The 19230-nt window shown below is 39.7% G+C and overlaps 1 protein-coding gene across 1 annotated transcript in view; it reads left to right on the forward strand.

Annotated features, from left to right (window-relative positions):
* LOC124786165 (kinesin-like protein KIF23) overlaps positions 1-18605 on the forward strand; it is a 146157-nt gene extending 127552 nt beyond the window's left edge. Inside the window, exon 15 of the mRNA XM_047254241.1 lies at positions 18055-18605. Coding sequence (XP_047110197.1) covers positions 18055-18243 — 189 coding nt within the window. The 3' untranslated portion in view covers positions 18244-18605. The remainder of the gene's footprint in view (positions 1-18054) is intronic.
* The last annotated feature ends 625 nt before the right edge of the window (positions 18606-19230 follow it).

Consider the following 19230-nt stretch of genomic DNA (forward strand, 5'->3'; position numbering starts at 1 on the left):
CTGTCGATCTTCCGTTTGCGGACGTCACCAAATTCTTGGGATTTTTATTTGCCAGAAAACTGTGCTGGTCTTTCCATGTTTACTATCTTCTGGCTCGTTGTCTGCGATCCCTCAACACCCACCATGCTCTGAGTGGTACCTCCTGGGGAGCAGACCAAGTGATCATCCTCCACCTATATTGTGCCTTAGTGCACTCAAAATTGGACTATGGAAGCATAGTTTATTCCTGTGCACGGCCATCTATTCTTCGGTGTCTAGACTCTGCCCACCACCGTGGATTGCATTTAGCGTCTGAAGCTTTTTACATCAGCCCCTTGGAGAGCCTTTATGCTGAGACTGCTGGACCTTCACTGTCCAATCGGCGAGCTGTCCTTCTGAGTCGTTATGCTAGGCATCTGTTGGTACTCGCGGAAACGACGCAGCCGATATAGCGGCAAAGGCTGCAGTCTCTCTTCTTCGACCCACTGTTCGCATGGTTTCCTTTGCCAGCCTCCAGAGTGTTTTATGTTGTTGCGTTGCTCTTTTATGGCATGCACATTGGTCTGCACTTCCCAATAATAAATTACAGGACATAAAACCTCTTCCCTGTGCTTGGACCTCTTCCTCCCGGTCTCGTCATCGGGAGGAGGGAATTTTAATTAGACCCGGATTGTGCACTGTCTTTTTAGCCATTGACATGTTTTAAGTGGCAATCCTCTCCCGCTTTGTCCCCACTGCTCTCAACAGTGGACGGTGAGGCACCTTTTACTTCAGTGCCCCTATTTTAGTCTGTGCTCGTTTACAGCTGTTGCCTGATATATCTCCCCTTTTACTAGATGACACGCACTCAGCCGATCTCATTCTTGAGTTTATCAGTGTCAGCGAGATGACATCGGTAATTTGAAGCTCTTTTCGGGGAACCCGCCTCAATATCAGTTTTCTAAAGATTTCCTTCAGTTTTTAGTTTCCCTCCTTCTATCGCTCCTATTGCTGCTGATTTAAATTTCAGTCACAGATTGGGTATTTATGACCGTAGCAGTTTTGTGCCCTAAAACCATACTTAAGAAAAAGGAAAGAAAAGACTTCCTCTTTGTTTGTTCACGCTGCTTAGCAGTGATCTTGCTGTTGACTGACTATAACATGTGTCCTATGCTCTGAATATCTGCTGTCATCGGCTGGTGAGATCATGTGGCATGAGATATGATTGGCTTCAAGAAGGGCATCGCAATCTCAATTTCAGCGCTCCAGAAACTAACATGCTGTGTTTGGTGCAATTTGAATTTATACTTTCGTAATACGAAAATATACAGCATAATGTTGCTGCACATCAAAGGTCTTTCCAAAACTTCTCTCACCTTTTTTCCCCTCCCCCTAAAGTGCTGGGAAGTTTCTGTGCCAGTGTATAAAACATTAAGCATTCAAAGGGTTGATAAGTTTTGCATTTCCAGGTATTAGATAGAACCATCTAACTTTAACATTAGGATTACGATAACAAACCACTTTCACTTGCTCAGTGTATTTAGCTGACACACAATGTCCTTTGTGAAAATAACATGTCGACAAGACAGCTGTTATCTCAGGAAAATGTTATAACAAATCAAGAAAGAAATTTATGCATCTACATCTACACTCTGCGAACCATCATAAAGTGAATGAAAGAGTATATTTCCCATTGTACCATGTGGAAAGAACGATTGTTTGAATGCCTTTGTGCATGTAGTAATTATTAATAATGTTATCCTCACGCTCCCTATGTGAGCAATACATAGGGGATTCTATTGTATGGAACTGGGGCCCTAGAAACGACGGAGAGGCTTCGTCCCCGCCATAGCCCTCAGACTACAGCAGTCCACTCACCCCAGCGCTGCCCCACACCGAACCCAGGGTTATTGTGCGGTTTGGCCCCAGTAGATGACCCCCCCCCCCCCCCCCCCTCAATGGAATGTCTCACACCAGACGAATGTAACCCCAATTTTTATGAGGTAGAGTAATTTTGGTGTATGTGAACATAGAGAGAGTGTTTGCGCAGCAATCAGTGACATCATGTAACAGGCGGAATAAGGGGAACCAGCCCGCATTCGCCGAGGCAGATGGAAAATCACCTTAAAAACCATCCACAGACTGGCCAGCACACTGGACTTGACTTACTTGACTTAATTCCTTTGGCCCCTATGGGGGCGTAGGGCATCCAAGAGAACTCGCCATCCGTCCCTGTCTTTGGCCATTTGCCTCAATTCTGCCCATGTCTTGCCAACTCTTTTTGCTTCCCCTTCCACTGTCCTCTTCCATGTGCCCCTCGGTCTTCCTCTTTTCCTTTTTCCCTGAGGATTCCATTCCAATGCATTTTTCTCGATGGCTCCATCTGGTTTTCTCAAGGTGTGCCCCAACCAGCCCCACTTTCTCTCTCGTATCTGGTCTTCTATAGGTATCTGGTTCGTTATTCGCCAGAGCTCCTCATTACATATTTTTTCTGGCCACCGGATATTCATGATGCGTCGAAGACATCTATTTATGAAGCTTTGTAACTGGGATGTTATCTTTTTATCCATTTTCCAGCTTTCACTGGCGTACAGAAGGACAGCCTTCACCTTTGTGTCATACCACAGAAGATCTTAAACATCATAAAAGATCTATATGATGGCTACAAATGCTGCGTACTCCACAAGGGAAATATGACAGAGCCCATAAAAGTAACAACTGGAGTCCGGCAGGGTTGCATTTTGTCACCAACACTTTTTCTACTCGTTCTAGACTTTGTTATGAGAAGAGTCACAGCAGGCAGGAGACGAGGAATCCAGTGGGGGATCCACGAACGTTTGGAGGATTTGGATTTTGCAGACGACATAGTTTTATTAGCTCCAAGGCTGACTGATATGCAAGCTAAATTAAACTTGCTGAAAGAAGAAGCAGAGACTGCTGGCCTCAAGATAAATATAGGCAAAACAAAGGAAATGAGAGTGAATTCAGGGAACGTGGAGGTGCCATTGTTAATAGGTGAGCAGCGGGTGGAGACTGTCAACTCATTCCTGTATCTGGGTAGTATAGTGGCGGAAGATGGAGGAGCTGGAGATGACGTGAAAAACCGCATTAAAAAGGCAAATGCTGCCTTCATACAATTGTATCCAATATGGAAAAATAGAAATAACACGTACAAAACAAAAAATTGGATGCGCAAAAACAAGATTTATATTAATGCAACACAAAAACCCATTGTAAAAATTGCTAGTTTCTGTATGAAGGATATGATAAAATTTCTGATAAAAAATCCACAGAGCAATGTGAACAACCCAAATGAGTTAGAATTGTTAATGATACCCAAATCAACACTTTCAGCTCACAACTGTTTATGATAGAATGCTCCAACTTCCTGTCTCATTGTACAAACGTCGATGAAATTTTTGAGGGCCTTGTCAGTCTTGTTTCTAATATGTTTAAAAAGTGCTGCCCTAAGTATTAAAAAGACTCGAGGGGAAACCAAGCAAAAGTAATCATAGGAGTTTACATCAATGGTTCACACCTGACCCCAAAAATTTAGAACACAGGTCATCAATATCCATATCAGACCAAAGCACGGTGAAGTAGACTTTAATACCTTCAAGAAAAGAAGAGGTCCAGATCAGGTATTATAAAATAGAAACGAATGGCAAGTAGTAACTTTATTCAGAAACCACAAAATAAATGCAAGGCTTCTTGGAGATTTACCAAATCAGTGTGGGTAATACTAATAAAACCACTTGTAATACTACCTGTATCACATTTGATGAAATGAATAACTCCTTCTTTTTTTTCTGGTGATAAGGGACACTCAACTCAACAAAATGACAACTATAAATAAGGCATTAATAAACATCTGGGGGGGAAGGAGTACAAAGTTACTCATATTCCATAACAGATCTGCAACATGTACATTCAAGTGTACACAGATTGTTGTCATTGGTGGTGCAGTAGCTATATCAAAATTCAGCAACTCAAAATCAGAAGACTTGTATGGTCTGTTAAAATTAGTTGTTAAAAAGATTGCGGATATTGTACTACAACCACTTTTGTGTACTAAAAAATTGGATTTCTATGATTTATTCTTTGTCAGCACGCTTAAAGAGTTGTCCCACTACACAAAAAGTGAGACAAGTTGTTTTGCTAATAGTAGAACATTGTATGTATCGACAAATTTACAAACATTTCACTTGCAATGGAACACAGACAAACACTCTGTATTGCTTCAGGGAAAATTCATCCACATTGAAATTCATTACTTCTGAAGCAAAATAATCTGTTGATGCCCTACCAATTGACCTGAGCAAGACAGTAGACTGTGAATCATTGGATTCTAATATTATCATGCCTACCTAGTATCAAGCCATGTAAATCTGTTCTATCTGCTAATTATACCACTTTCATTGCATTTGGAAAAGACATAGAGTACCTAAAAGAACAAAACAAAGCCAACCTAAGAATTTCTACTATCTGGTTTAAAGACAATGATTAACTGTAAACCAAAATAAAACTGAAAATGTAATAAACAACGATTGTATGTTGGTTAAACTTCTGAGTGCACACTTGGATTTCAAACTAACTTGGAACCTCCACACAGATTCAATATGCACCAAATTATCAAAAGTCGTCTGTGAGCTTTGTTCTAAAAATTCCAAAACATTCATATTGTCATGCCAATGGTGTGTTGAAGCTAAATGTGGTTGGCGTTCCTGCACGCACTTGTGTTTAATGTGTAACTTTGGGAAATTACATTGTTGTATTTCTGTTAGTTATTGTTCAGTGCTGTATTTGAGATGGCAGAGTTAGAGGAGGAATGTGCCCGCATTAAATTTTGTGTGAAACTCAAGAAAACCTTTACACAGACGCACCAAATGATGCTGGAAGCCTACGATGATGATTGCTTAAGTCACACTCTGTGTTATGAATGGTTCATACGGTTTAACAATGGCCAGGTGGAAGTTAAAGATGACCCTTGTCGACATCTGCTGATGACATTCACGTCGGGAACGTCAGTGAAATTGTGCTTGCCAATCAAAGACTGGCTGTCCGAGAGACTGCAGAAGAATGTAACATTTCAGTTGGATTATATCACAAACTCCTGACACAGCATCTTGGAATGCATAGTGTTGCCACCAACTTTGGCCCACAGCTCATGAGTCAAGACCAGAAAGACCTTTGCCTCGCAACCTGTGAAGAGCTTTTGGATCACGCAAATGAGAACGAGATGCTCCTTAGTAGAATCATAACTTGTGATGAGACACGGGTCTACGGCTACGATGTTGACGTGAAGGTTCAATCCTCACAATGGGTCAGGAAAGCTCACAAGGTCGGACTATATGTCAATGCTATGCTGATAGTTTTCTTTGACTGTGAAGGATTAGTTGATCATGAATTCAAAGCCACATGGACAAATTGTTAATCGATGGTACTATCAGGACGTATTGTGATGCCTGTGAGAAAATGTGTGAAGGAAACGGCCTGAAATGTGGCGAGACAGTTCATTCTCTTGCATCACGATAATGCATCCGCACGTTCATCCCTGTTGGTGGGTGACTATTGCACTAAAAACGAACTCGCTGTGCTGCCTCATCCTCTGTACTCTCCAGACATGGCCCCTGCGGACATGTTCTTATTTCCACAGTTGAAAACCCCACTGAAAGAACACAGATTTGCAACGATAGATGAGATGAAAGAAGATCCGCAGACAACACTTCGCAAATCCAACAAGAGGTGTACCAAGACTGCTTCTGCTAGTGGAAACGGTGTAGGAAGCGGTGTATCAATTGTGGAGGAGAGCATTTCAAAAGAGACCCTGCACCATAAGTAAAAAGGAATCGGAGAAAAATTTTGTGGACAAAGTTGCCTAACTTATGGAACAAACCTCATATCTGTTACATAAACTGTGAGCATGTGTGAGTGAAAGTTGATGGTCAGCTCCTATTATGCATTTTCTCATAGCCACTTAACACACTGCATAATGCTTTAGGGGCAGCTCCACTGGAGCAAAGAGTTACACACACACACACACACACACACACACACACACACACACTAGCTCGGCAAAGGATTTATATTTATTCCAAAAGCTAACAGAGTTTTCAGTCTCTTTTGTGTGTGTGTGTGTGTGTGTGTGTGTGTGTGTGTGTGTGTGTGTGTGTGTCTTTGGTGATTCAACATGTTTGATATTTGGTGAGTGGTATCCTATATTCCTAAATATTGATACAATATACTCTATTCTCTAAGTATAATTGAATAGAAGCAAAATCTGTAGGATGGCTAGTATCATCTCTGAGCATTTATTCTTCATTGTGTATTAAGCCTTGAATTCAAACTAACTAGCTTCAGTATACCAGTTACTGTCTTGAATGTCAACAGAAGTGCAGAATAACAAAGCATTTGAAATGCTAATCATTGTCCACTTGAATGTATGCTTGCTTGTAGACGTGTAACTGGCAGTGTCTGCATAATGTATTTACCCACCTTTAAGATGAGGGTTGGTTTTTTTTCCTTCAGAATTTTATTTTGAAAGCTATGAACTACAGTTGCTGAAAATTACAGCCATGAATAAAATAATGCGACTTTTTCCAAATTCATCATTTGAAAAATACACAGTCATCTTACATTTGCAGATTAACTGTTGCCAATGAGTTCATTTTTATATAATGTGATAGCTTAATAATGGGGTCATCTTACATTTACAGATGAAGCTTTGGCAATTGAGGTCACATGCAGATTTAATTTGAAGAATTTGTAATGGTTGGAGGAGCAACAGTGACTCCAGCTTGGCGAAGCACTAGTATGAATGCAGGGAGGGGAATAGTGAGCGGGTAGCAAATTTAGCCGTGCTACCAACTGTGTAAATGTGTATCAAACGCCTTGGATATGTTATTTAGAACAAGTTTTGAAAAGGTTTGAAATTGCGTATAAAGTTTGAGGGAAGTCACTAGGATTATACATTTTAAGGAGTAGATTGACAGCATTTTAAACTTAATCAGTGTTACATTAAGTCATATCAAATCAAATTTTTGTTGCCCCTGGAAGCCATTATATAGGCGACCTGTGACTGGGTCTGGATGATCACAGCCGTTTAGTAATACAGACAATCAGTCCAATGAAACAGCACAACATATTGCTAGGACATACGGTAACCCAATTAGACACCTTTCCATTTTGATATTCAGAGTTTATATTACTTGCTAAGAAAAGGGATGAATGACAAATGACCAGATGCTAGATTGGCTAAAGCTCGTTTGGAAGAGAATACCTTGTGCTTTTCTTAACAGAAGAAGAAAGTTAGTGCTGGATTCTTTCATGAGACACCTAACCCGTGAAACAAAGAACAACACAGACCTGATAATAATTCTTGGTAGCATGACCCCAGAACTTCAGGTGACAGATGCTTTTATGAGTAGACCTTTTAAGGCTCAGCTGTGACAGCTTTAGAGTGAGTGGCTTCTAGGCAACCATGTCCTTACTCCTGGGAAGAATTTAATCCCTCAGTATCATTGCTTGGCCAGTACATCTTTACTGCCAATGGCGGAATCTCAAGTGAATCTATTACGAAATGATTCAGAAAGTGTTGCATTGCCAGTTCTGTGGATGGCTCAGAAGATGATGTCTATGAGAGAAGTGTCAGGAAGGAAGAATGCCAGTATGCTTTCAAATTAAAATTATTATTATCAAAAATAGTGATACCATAGGTAAACAACTGACTTAAGTAGGAAAAAATTAATAATAATAATGATAGAAATAAATGAATATAAATAGTTTTGTTTTATTTGTCTTTGTATTATCAAGCTATAGACAGTCATTAAATAGTATAACAGGGTGTATACGTGGACGAGGAAAAAAAATTCCCGGATTTTTCCCAGTTGAAAATACACTTTCTCCCGGATGAAAATACACTTTTTCTGTGTTAAGTAACAGTATACCTTTCCTTGGAACTGTAAAACCTATAATCCTTTCCATGGTTGTGATTTTATACACCGGCGTAGAATTTCCCGACACTTTAGAAAACGAAACTCAAGGGATAAAACACGTTTTGGAACGATGTCTGATGTGCAGCAACATGTACACTGCTTATTTTCGTATTACGAAAGTATAAATTCGAATTCCACCAAACAATGCATGCTACTTTCCGAAGGATTGAAATCGAGATTGCGATTCGCTTTTGCAAGCCAGTCGTAGCTCGTGTCAAGCGATCTCGCCAACCGGTGACAGCGGATATTCAGAGCATAGGACACGTGATGCAGTCAGGGAATAGCTACATCACTGTTAAGTAGCGCGAACACACAAACAGGGAAAGATAATGGTTTAAATTACTGTACATAGTGTTGCTACAAGAAAAGAAAAGCTTTCACGTATAATGTTGGTATCTAAGATTAATAAGCTGCAAGAGAAGCTAAGCTTTCACACATAATATTGATCTTTTTTGCACGTGTTACACTTTAAGATACATCACACAAATCTGCCAGTAAAATTTTTAAAAACTACGTAAATGTCTGATCTTCTGGGCTCGAAAATATTCTAAATGTTCGTTCTCAAGGATTTGATTTTTGAATGAGAGTGAAACGCTCTGTGATTTAAGAAATTTATCGGACAGTCACGCACAGAATTCATCTTGTGTAAAAGGAAATTTACTTTACTTGAAAATAACGCTTTTCAAACAACCATTTGGAATATTTTCCCGCGATCTGGTAGAAATAGATTCGTTTCAACAGCTGCACCAGATGACAAGCGTCGCCGCACTTGCGCAGCTACGATGACGAAGGAAGTTCGTACATGTAAAACATTAAAAGATCTTACATTATGTCATAAAAGAAACAAGACAGTAGAGGATACTCCAAGAGCATGGGAATTTTGTGGACCATACTAAAATGCATAATTCGGTTTAAAGTGCACATTCGTTTGTCCAGATTCAGATGTAAATTTTCTTGGAGTACCAGGCCGTATTATCTAATGTTTGGTTCTTTATATGGCATAATACCATACATGCTAGAAGATGAAAACGTGAACTTGAAATGCAGCGAACAGTTGAAACTAGCCAATAGTGTGGAATTAAACACTTCGTTTCAAATAAATTGGCCTCAGCAGAAAAGATCAATAAAAGTCAAATTTCTTTAACAAACCGACAAAAATAACTTCATTGTTCTGCAAGGCAATTAACGCTTGACTGTCAGAAAGATGGAAACAAAATAATATCTGAAACTAATAATATATTTTAGCTTTCCGAAATTATGTGAATGTATTTTAATTCACTCGATACCTCGCGGCCACAGAAATCCGTTTTGTTTTCATCTGACATGATAGCAATAAACGAAGAGGAAACAACAAAATCACTTAACGTAAACATGGGTCACGTGGAGATTACCACCTCCCCACTACAACTCAGACTGCTCTGTGCATCAGGTCCGGATCTACGATATTTCCGAACCGGGACAATATTAGATAGTGGTGTCCCCCCTCCCTCGAGCATTTGAGGTGGGACGCCAAAAATTTAAAAAAATCGACTTTTAAAAAATATCTTCATTTTGTAGCGCATATCTTTCTGAATAGTCTCATACATAAAACATATATGTCGAGGGAACGTAAGACATGTTATTTGGTCTTAAAGTGTGCCAAAGTGCACTGCCAAGCCTCTTCACACAGCATTCTTCCCTCGCACGTCTCTGTATTACACTCTGTGGAATTCAAACGTGTAATATTTTGTAATGGGTGCAATCAAACTACATTCTGGCCAATGAAAATTAAAATGTCCTGCTGTGCCTCTCCTGCTCCCAGTCGGTTGGTCTGACATCCTGCCCCTCTTAAAAAAATCTCGCAATTAATGCTGGATGGGATTATTTGTAACCGGCAGAACAAGAACTCTTCAGAAAATTTGCAGTCTTTACTGCCTATTAGCTAATAACTTGCTGTTTCGTGTGGCATAAAATTAAATATATGATACATAAAACGAGTAAAGTTAAGAGACAAGCAAGACAGTACACATTTCTTCAGTCCTTAAGCCCTAGCTTTTCTTTCCTCTCTAATCTTGCCACAGCTTTATATGGCGTACTTTCCTTTCTGGGAAAGAATCTATTACCTCATCAAAGTTCGTCAGCGTTTGGTACATGAAAAAACTAAATGTCGTTGTCTACTACTAGAAAATCTGTTAATACAAATAGCACCCAAGACTGGTGTGGTTTCTTGATCTGATTACGTGTATTTTGTCACTGCAGCAATTGTTACATACACCAAATAAACGAGACTGTTTTGGCACAAATGGTCATTTTTATAACACGACAGAATATAATTCACGGAGTAGCAATATCAGATGCTTATTAGGCCTACTACAAGCGAAAAGTTTTATGTTAGGAAATAGTTTCACATTTCATTCTTACTCTCTAGCTTCTGAAGCATGAGATCGAAAAGTAGTACCACGAAATTTTTATATAAATTTGGAATCGTCATATTCTTCCGTAATTTGTGTGCGTCCCCATTTCTTCTCCTTCCTCGTCTAACAAACAATCTTGTCATCACTAATTCTGTAACTATTGCTCCCAGTGTCAACATTTATTCTCTGGTTTACTTCACTAACCCTGCCACAATTGCCGGTTTAGTTATCCCACATTTATTCTCTGGTTAGGCATTATTACGTGTTCGTACAACGCATTTTCCGCGTTACTCCCAGACTATAATTTAAGCAGTTGCTAGCCGGGGATTGTATAACTGTCCCTTAGTAGTGTAGCGGTCTGGCCAAAAATTTTCTGTCAAAATTTCATTTTCTTGGATACCCCGAGAAGACAATACGTAATCTTTGTTGCCTGTTATTCCTGTTAGTTGTTTATTTCCACTCCGATAGTCTTAATCTATGGAATTCGCTAGGAATTATAACAGCGATGATCATTTGCGAACCCGGTCAACCACATAAACAGCGATTGTCATTCACCCTTTCGGCTTTATTCGCTCAGTTCGTACAGACCCGTCCCCTTTTGTCTGCAGGAAGGTTTATTCCTAGATGCGACGGGGATTCCCCTGACAGAGACATCACGTACACTACGCATGCATTCCAAAATCAATTTACGGTTCATTCAGAAATCAACTTAGAGTTTGATCAAAAATGTTCAAAAACCAACAGGGATGCCACACACCGTCAGATGGCTTGCGGAGTATGGATGTAGATGTAGATGGGTTCAAAATCATATGAGCAATAAATAGAGCAATGTGCGCTGGATGCTTGGCGCTTTGTGAAACAACCAAGGTGTTTTTCCTCAATAATATGAATTTTGCCCCCCCCCCCCCCCCCCCCCGCCCCCCATCTCCTCTGAAGAAACTGCCACCTGGTTCAGATACCCCGGTTTGCCCCCGCCCTCTAGTTCCGTCCGGGCCTGTTGCGCATACAAGATAGCATCTGGCTGCTTACTGCTGTTGCTTCTACAGCTAACTGCCACACTTCTGTAGCCAGAAGCGGGAGAAGGTACTGCTCATACGTGACTCATCTGCACATGCTCATAAGCTCGCTCGCAACCGCTGCAACAAATTTAATGTAAACAGTTGTGACGTCACGCTTATCGGAGGCAATTTGTTGTTATGAAACATTGCATAGTTTTCCTAAAGCCTTTGACACATTTTGCTGTTGGCAGACGCTTGTATGAGCACTATGTTTTGTTCTTGTATATGGTGCATTTCCTTTGCAACTTAATTTTTATTTTCCTCCTTCCCCCCCCCCCCCCCCCCCCCCCCCCCCCCCCTCGTGTTTTGTTGCTGCAGTATTATTCTGCAGTAGTGAGATACAGTAATGTTCTTCGTTAGAGTATTCCAGTCTTACCAGTCAAAGTTACAAAAATTTAACCAAAAACTAAAAAATCAAAACTTCCCGGGCTTCTAAAAAATTCCCGGGTTTTTCCCGGATCTCCCGGTTGTCCTGGGTTGTATACACCCTGTATAAGGTTAGAATAGGTACGATGTTAACCTTTTTAGGAAGACACTTTATATCAATAAAATAGTTTGTATTTTTGGTTAGTCAGAATATATATTTAAAAAAAATAAATAAATAAATAACTTCCTAAAAAAGAAGGGGATTGTCTTATATTCAGGATCGTCTTATAATGGGATGTATACAAAATGAAAAGGGTAAAGTACCAGTAACACCATAGAGGGAGTGCTGAGTTGGAGATGAGCTGAATGAAAAAGCCTGCTAAGAATTTGACCTTTTGGAGAAAAAAAGTCCTCCTTTCAAAACAGAAAATACATTCACATAAGCACAACTCAAACACATATGGCTTTCTTGTTAGTCCATCATGCACTTTCCATTGTTTAGTGGGATAAATATGATAGCTTTTATTTTTGTGAAGTAGTTTATTGTATTGCCATTTTAATAGTGGTAACTTTGTTCTACCTCCAGCACAGCAGTCACTTAATTGGATCTCTTATTGTTGCAGTCTTCCTGTATTTCTTTTAGTAAGTCTGGTTGCTTGTGTTGGTACATTCCTTTGTGCTCATTATATAGTTCTGTAGAATTATGGGCTTTGCTTGTTGTGTGCTGGCATGAGAGGGAATTGGTCTTGATCAACTGGTTTCCGGCTGCTGCTGGCTGTGGCACAGTTGGGCATCTGAGTCGCCTCTGGAATCCCCTGGAAACCCTGATGACACTGCACCTGCTAATGCACACAAAAGTGGCTGCACCTGCTAATGCACACAGAGTGGCTGGTTTGTCTTCACCCAAGGGCAAATGACACTCACCCAAGGGCAAATGACAGACAGTGGTGGATTCGAAAATCTCTGAGTGGAAGGTAAATGTAAATGGTGGGTGCATGGCTATCACCTTACGAATTAGTAACTCACATTGAGTGCTGCCCACTGTTGAGAGTGAAATCAGAGCTAGTAGGGGGCACTTTGCTAAGCCGGTTTTCCTGCCGCAGATCGTAGCTCATATCGATATGGTTCAAACACTGTTCTCAGTTTTTCTACACAACAGGCCAAATCGATGAACATAGGTAGCCTAATACGGACTGTTGAAGCACATCTGACAAAGTAATTTCCAGCTATCCAGAAGTGATTGCAGTCATTTTGGTTTGTGTCCAGCGGAGGGCTTGAAATAGAGGTCAGATGATTCTGCAACAATATCGGTGCGATATTTCTTGACCTCCGGTGTCGAGTGGAGAGATGTAGACCCCTTCAATAATTCAGGCAGGCGCTATATACAGGAAGAAACTACTGGGATAGCCAATACATAAGAGAAAGTGGAGGAAATCCTCCACCAACTCAATGATGTATTGCATAGTGCAATCAGGTAAGAACAAATCAGTTTGTTTCATGTATCACAAAGAATATTCATCCATGCAGTTCAGTAATAGAAAATTTTATTAATGTGGTACTAGATAACATCAGCGGGGTCAATGGTGAGGCTCTAGAATTAGCATCACTTTCAATAATAATGTCCACATAGTAGTGGGAACAGAAAGCTGGTTGAAACAAGAAGTGAACAGCATCAGAAGCTTTAATTCTGGTTGAATATCAGTTGTGGTGACAACTGTTGTAGTAAGAACTCATTATTGAGCGTGGTTATTATCAGTTCTGTATGTGAAACAATCTAATTGAAGGCGCACATTAAATTTGAGTCAAACATGGTAGTTGTAAAACCTCCTGCAGTAGTGCATTAACAGAACACATCAGCAAACTTATCTTTGGTATTCTCCAAGTTTTATCTGACACATTATTGTAATAGGAAAGACTTCACCTTGCCACCTGCAAAATGGAGTCGCACACATTCTAACGATACTGGGGTTATGGTATATTGACATCAACATCTTATCTGGAAATTACTTAGAGCATATGAAGAACTTTTAATTTCAGCCTGTGATAACCATCTTCAAATCTGAGTGCAAACAGTTTTTCGAACACGTAAAATTATTTGTGCTAGAGTCCCAAAAATGTCATAAAAGACTGAAATTGTCTCAGAGTTCTGAAGCGAGCACTTTCGTTGTTGAGGTTGCACATGTTGCTGTTGACCATGAGAGGCTCTATGTCCAGTTTGGCCACCATTTGTGTAAAACTTCTGCCATGCTGCTGACACAGCCTGGGAGACACTATCCTGGAGGCAGTATGCACGTCATTAACTTGCCAGGAATTGAAAACCGAAAATAACATCATTTAGAAATTAGTGGGTACAACATGAGGAGTAGATGCAATTACACTATGCACTGCAGCACAAGCACTGTCTACTCTGTGGGTGAGTAGTGTGCCCCTGTGGAGTTGGAGTACCTAGGTAAAGAAAATTGATGTCCAGTTCAGTAAAACTGTGAGAATAACAACAGGAACATTAATGTTGACTCTGCTATTATGGCTTTATGTCCTGTCAAATATTGCTCCACCAGAAATCTGAAGATGGAAGGCATTAGTCCAGGAATGGCAAAAAATAAATCACCCAGGCATACAAAGACTGCTACCTACACACCAAGTACTAGATGAATACTGTAGAAATCACCTGAAATCAAGAGCACTGATATGGAAAGGCTGAATACGTGCCTATGACAACTGTAAATTCTGGTAACCCATCTGCGCCGATAGCTGAGAGGTCAACGCGACAGACTGCCATGCAAAGGGGCCCAGGTTTGATTCCTGGCTGGGTCAGAGATTTTCTCCGCTCGGGGACTGGGTGTTGTGTTGTCATCATCATCGTCATCATCATTGATGCGAAAGTTGCCGAAGTAGTGTCAACTCAAAAGACTTGCAGCAGGCGACCAGTCTACCAAATGGGAGGCCCTAGTCACATGACATTTATTTACTGATAACCCAATGTGGGACTGTGAAAATAGTGATCAAACTTTGCTACATCAGTACAACGTTGCCCGTAACATAGGTTCTCTGGAAAATCGAGGCCAGCCCGGCTGCTGTTGAGTGGCTGCCTCATTTGGATTTAACTTTGTAGTAGGTTATTGTTACCCTTCCACCACAACTATTCTCTCATGTTAATGTTAAATGTACTGGCGTTTGTTGTTTTTGTATTGGTATTTGTTCTGTATCTGTATCATAAACGAACATATTGTACATATATGAAATATATGTTACCTATTTTAAGCATCTCAATGTTCGTACTTGCACTTGAAAAGCCATTTGATACATAAAATAAATAAATCAAAATTAATTGCCTGATGTAAAATATTTGTAATCCAGAACTGAAACATCCCTATATCACTGTGGACTTGTAAAGTTAGAAAACTGACTCATGAGGGCAATATCCTAGATCTCCTAGTAACTAACACATGTACTTTGCAATTCAGTTACTACAGATGAGCAAATCAGTGACCATAATGCTGTTGCATCATCAATGACTATCTGTGCTAAAAGGAGTATTAAGGGAGTTAGAAAAGTGTTTTTGCTTAGCAAGTACGATAAGGAACTCTGAGCAGCCAAAGTCAAACATACGGTCCAAAGAACAATGGAGGGCATACATAGGTAAAATTGAAAGGTATTACACACTGTTGTTTAGATATGTACATCCAAGTTATGCTGTTATCGATAGGAGAGATTTGACATGTTTCAATAATTGAAAACAAAGAGAACTTATTGACAAACAAAAGCTAAGCATAAGGAAAGCAATGAGTGAAGTGTTTAACAAGTTCAAAAGTATAATTTTGCAACTAATCTGTCAATAATTCTTAAGAACTTGTGGTTATACATAAAGTCAGCATGTGGATAAAAATCACCTATGTAGCCACTAATTGAACATTCTGGACCAAAACGGGAAATAACAGGTAAGGTTGAAATGCTGAATTGCTTCCCAAAATTGTTTCACTATGGAATGTACACTAAAGTGACAAAAGTCATGGGTTACCTTCTGATATCATGTCAGACCTCCTTTTTCCCAGCATAGTGTAGCTACTAGACATAGCATGAACTCGGCTATTTGTGGGAAGTCCCCTGCAGAAATGCTGAACCATCCTGCTGCTATAGCTGTCCATAATTGTGAAAGTTTTGCCAGTGCAGGATTTTGTACACATAACTGATATCTTGATTATGTCCCATAAATGTTTGATGGGATTCATGACAGGCATTCTGGGTGGCCATATCATTTGCTTAAATTGTCCAGAATGTTCTTCAAACCAGTCATGAACAATTGTGGACCAGTGACACAGTGCTTTGTCATCCATAAAAATTCCATCGTTATCTGGGAATATTAAGTCCATGAATGGGCACCAGTCATATCCAAGTAGCTGAACATAACAATTTCCAGTCAGTCATTGGTTCAATTGGACCAGAGGCCGCCTCCATTCCATCTAAACACAGTCCACATCATTATGGGGCCATTACCAGGCTGCATAGTGCCTTGTTCCCAACATGGGTCCATAGCTTCATGGGGTCTCCGCCACACTCGAATCTACAGTCAGCTCTTACCAACTGAAAGTGGGAATCATCTGACCAGACCATGGTTTTCCGGTTGTCTGGGCTTCAACCAATATGGTCACAAGCTCAAGAGAGACACTGCAGGCCCATTAACGCCAGATTTCGTTGTACTGTGTTAACTGATATGTTCGTTATACATCCTGCATTGATTCCTGCAGTTATTTCACACAGTGTTGCTTGTCTTTTAGCACTGACAACTATGCAAATGCCACTGCTCTCAGTTGTGAAGTGAAGGCCGTCAGCCAGTGTGTTGTCCATGGTGAGAGATAATGCCTGAAATTAGGTATTCTTGGCTCGCTCTTTGACACTGTAGATCTCTGATTACTAAATGCTGTAACAATTCCTGAAGTGGAATGTCCCATCAGCCAGCTCCAACTACAGTTCCGCTTTCAAAGTCTGCTAATTCGCATCATGTGATCATAATCACATCAGGAACCTATTTATGCGAATCACCTGAGTACCAATGACAGCTCTGCCAATGCATTGCCATTCATACCTTGTGTACGCGATACTACCGCCATCTGTATATATGCATATTGCTATCCCGTGGTTTTTGCTACCTCTGCGTATAGTCCTTCGTTCCAATCATTATTCATTAACCAAACTGACAGATATTGAGATAAGTAATAATGGAATGGAAAATCAGTGCTTGGTGCACTGACTTGCAGTTGTCTTCACCATGGTTAAGTAAAACTTATTGTGCATATTTAACTGAAAAGACCCATTAGTGCTTCATGCCCATGTCAGTGTTATACCTATGGGCACAATGACGACTACAAAATAATTTGAACTATCCAGAGTCTCTTTCATTACATGAAATTCCTTATTTGGAAAAGCAAACTCAGATTACGACTCATCCTAGGGAAATGTAAAGTATCCATGAAAGAGGCAGCTTGCAAAACCCCCATCAAGCAGTTTATTTAGTACTACTTCTCAGCTGGGGACACTTTCCAGGTAGGTCTTACAGAGAAGGTCCAAAGAAGAGCCACACATTTTGTTGGTATTTTATTATGCAAGTACTAGTGCCTCAGATAATTATCCAGTTCCAGTAACAGACACTACTAGAGAGGTGTTGGACATTATGGAGAGGTTTGCTGCTACCAGTATAATTCTAAGAGCTTGCATTTTGTGTTTATCAGGCAACATATTACTTCCTCCGAAGTACGTCTCACAAAATGACTATCAGAAAATTGGAGAATTTCAAACGCAGTCAGAGGCGTGCTGACCTACGTTCTTGTCACACATTATTGTTGATGGTTGATTGTTACAAGAAAGGAAAGGAGAAAGAGATCAGAAGTATGTTCCATCACACACTGAAGAGCTGAGGAAAAAAGGGTTTATATCATTTAATAATTTTAACCACCATCTGTTACTAAATGTTTTCCCGTGCAGTGGCCACACAATATCAACTAAGAATATTTGTAGCATTTTATATGTAAAACGAGTTAGTAGGAAGTAATGTGTTCTGCTACTAACAGGACAAGTATTTAGGTTATTCCTTATCGAAGACTGGTTGCCGGTGAGGAAAGTATAACAGCATTAAATCCCCTCACCCTGGGCATTCTACAGCTGTTTCTAACTTTAACTTATCTAGTCATTTTTAGCACTTTAAAAGTAAAAAATGTAAGGTTATTTTCTGTTGTTTGCTCAGTTTGTATAGTAAAATTGGAATGAGTTTTGAACCTTGTGATTTTACAGGGAGATGTTGTCCCAACTGTTAGTGGTGGTGCTCAGGTTATCTTCAATGACGTTGAAACTCTTCGCCAGGAGTCACCATCATCATCTCCAGTCAGAAAAAGGAATCTTGAAGCAGAAACACACCCTCAAGATCTGGCAACCATTTGTGCTATGTCAGTTGAAGGACATGCAAAGAAACCAAGACTCTGAAAGTATGGATACAAGTTGGGAATGTAAATTTTTAACTTTATATTGACAAATTTCAAATGCTAATAACACCTGGATGTGCCTTAGTAAGGCGTTTGGAGATTCTTGATCTCTCTTTCTAATACCTGTTTTACCTGAGCTGAAATCATGCTGATTTGAATACACATTCCAGTATTGTACCATATAGTATTATATAAATATATTTTTAATTATCAGATGTGAAACATGATACTTTTGTAAATTTTATATATGATATGTGATACATGACAATTTTGTACCTTACTAACTTTTGTAAATTTGACACGTGACATCTGCTACATGACAATTTTGTACCTTACTAATTTTTGTAATGGTTGTTATTTTTCTGTGGGTGCTTATATGATTTTTTATATTATTGACTTAATTATTTTTTTGTAATTAAATGATGATGTTCCAACTGACATTCAGAAGTTGTAATACATACATTTTATTCAATACCTATATCCATAGTGATATGTACATGCCAATATTTTTTTATCTGTGTCCACTTTCTGTAAAGTGGTTTGGCTGCAATGTCAGAAGAGGGCCAATCCTTACAAATTGTCTGCAGCTTGACCGTTAAAAGTTACAGAATACCGGAAAAAATATACATGATTATTGTGAAAAGAATTAATGATAAATCTTTAAAGATAGAGAGAGAGTGAGAAGTGTTTATTCTCCATAGGACAAAGGAAAAAGTATCCAAAGCTGACAGAAGAGTTAATTGTTAGATAAGCCACACAAAAGAAGCAGACTGCAAGTAATGGGATTGATATGTCAAAGCAGTTGGTGGAGATGATAAAGCATTGCACAAAAGTGATCCAGTTTGTCATAAGCTGCTCATATACTGTAGTATTGATCAGTTTTGATGAACTTGTTGGATAATGAGACAGTTGAAGGTTTAAAAACAGTATGGACTGATATGCACAGCAAAGAGTTGTTTAGTACCTCTATCAGTCTTGTTCCGTTTTG

Source organism: Schistocerca piceifrons, chromosome 1 (assembly GCF_021461385.2).
Source record: "Schistocerca piceifrons isolate TAMUIC-IGC-003096 chromosome 1, iqSchPice1.1, whole genome shotgun sequence".
NCBI lineage: Eukaryota > Metazoa > Arthropoda > Insecta > Orthoptera > Acrididae > Schistocerca > Schistocerca piceifrons.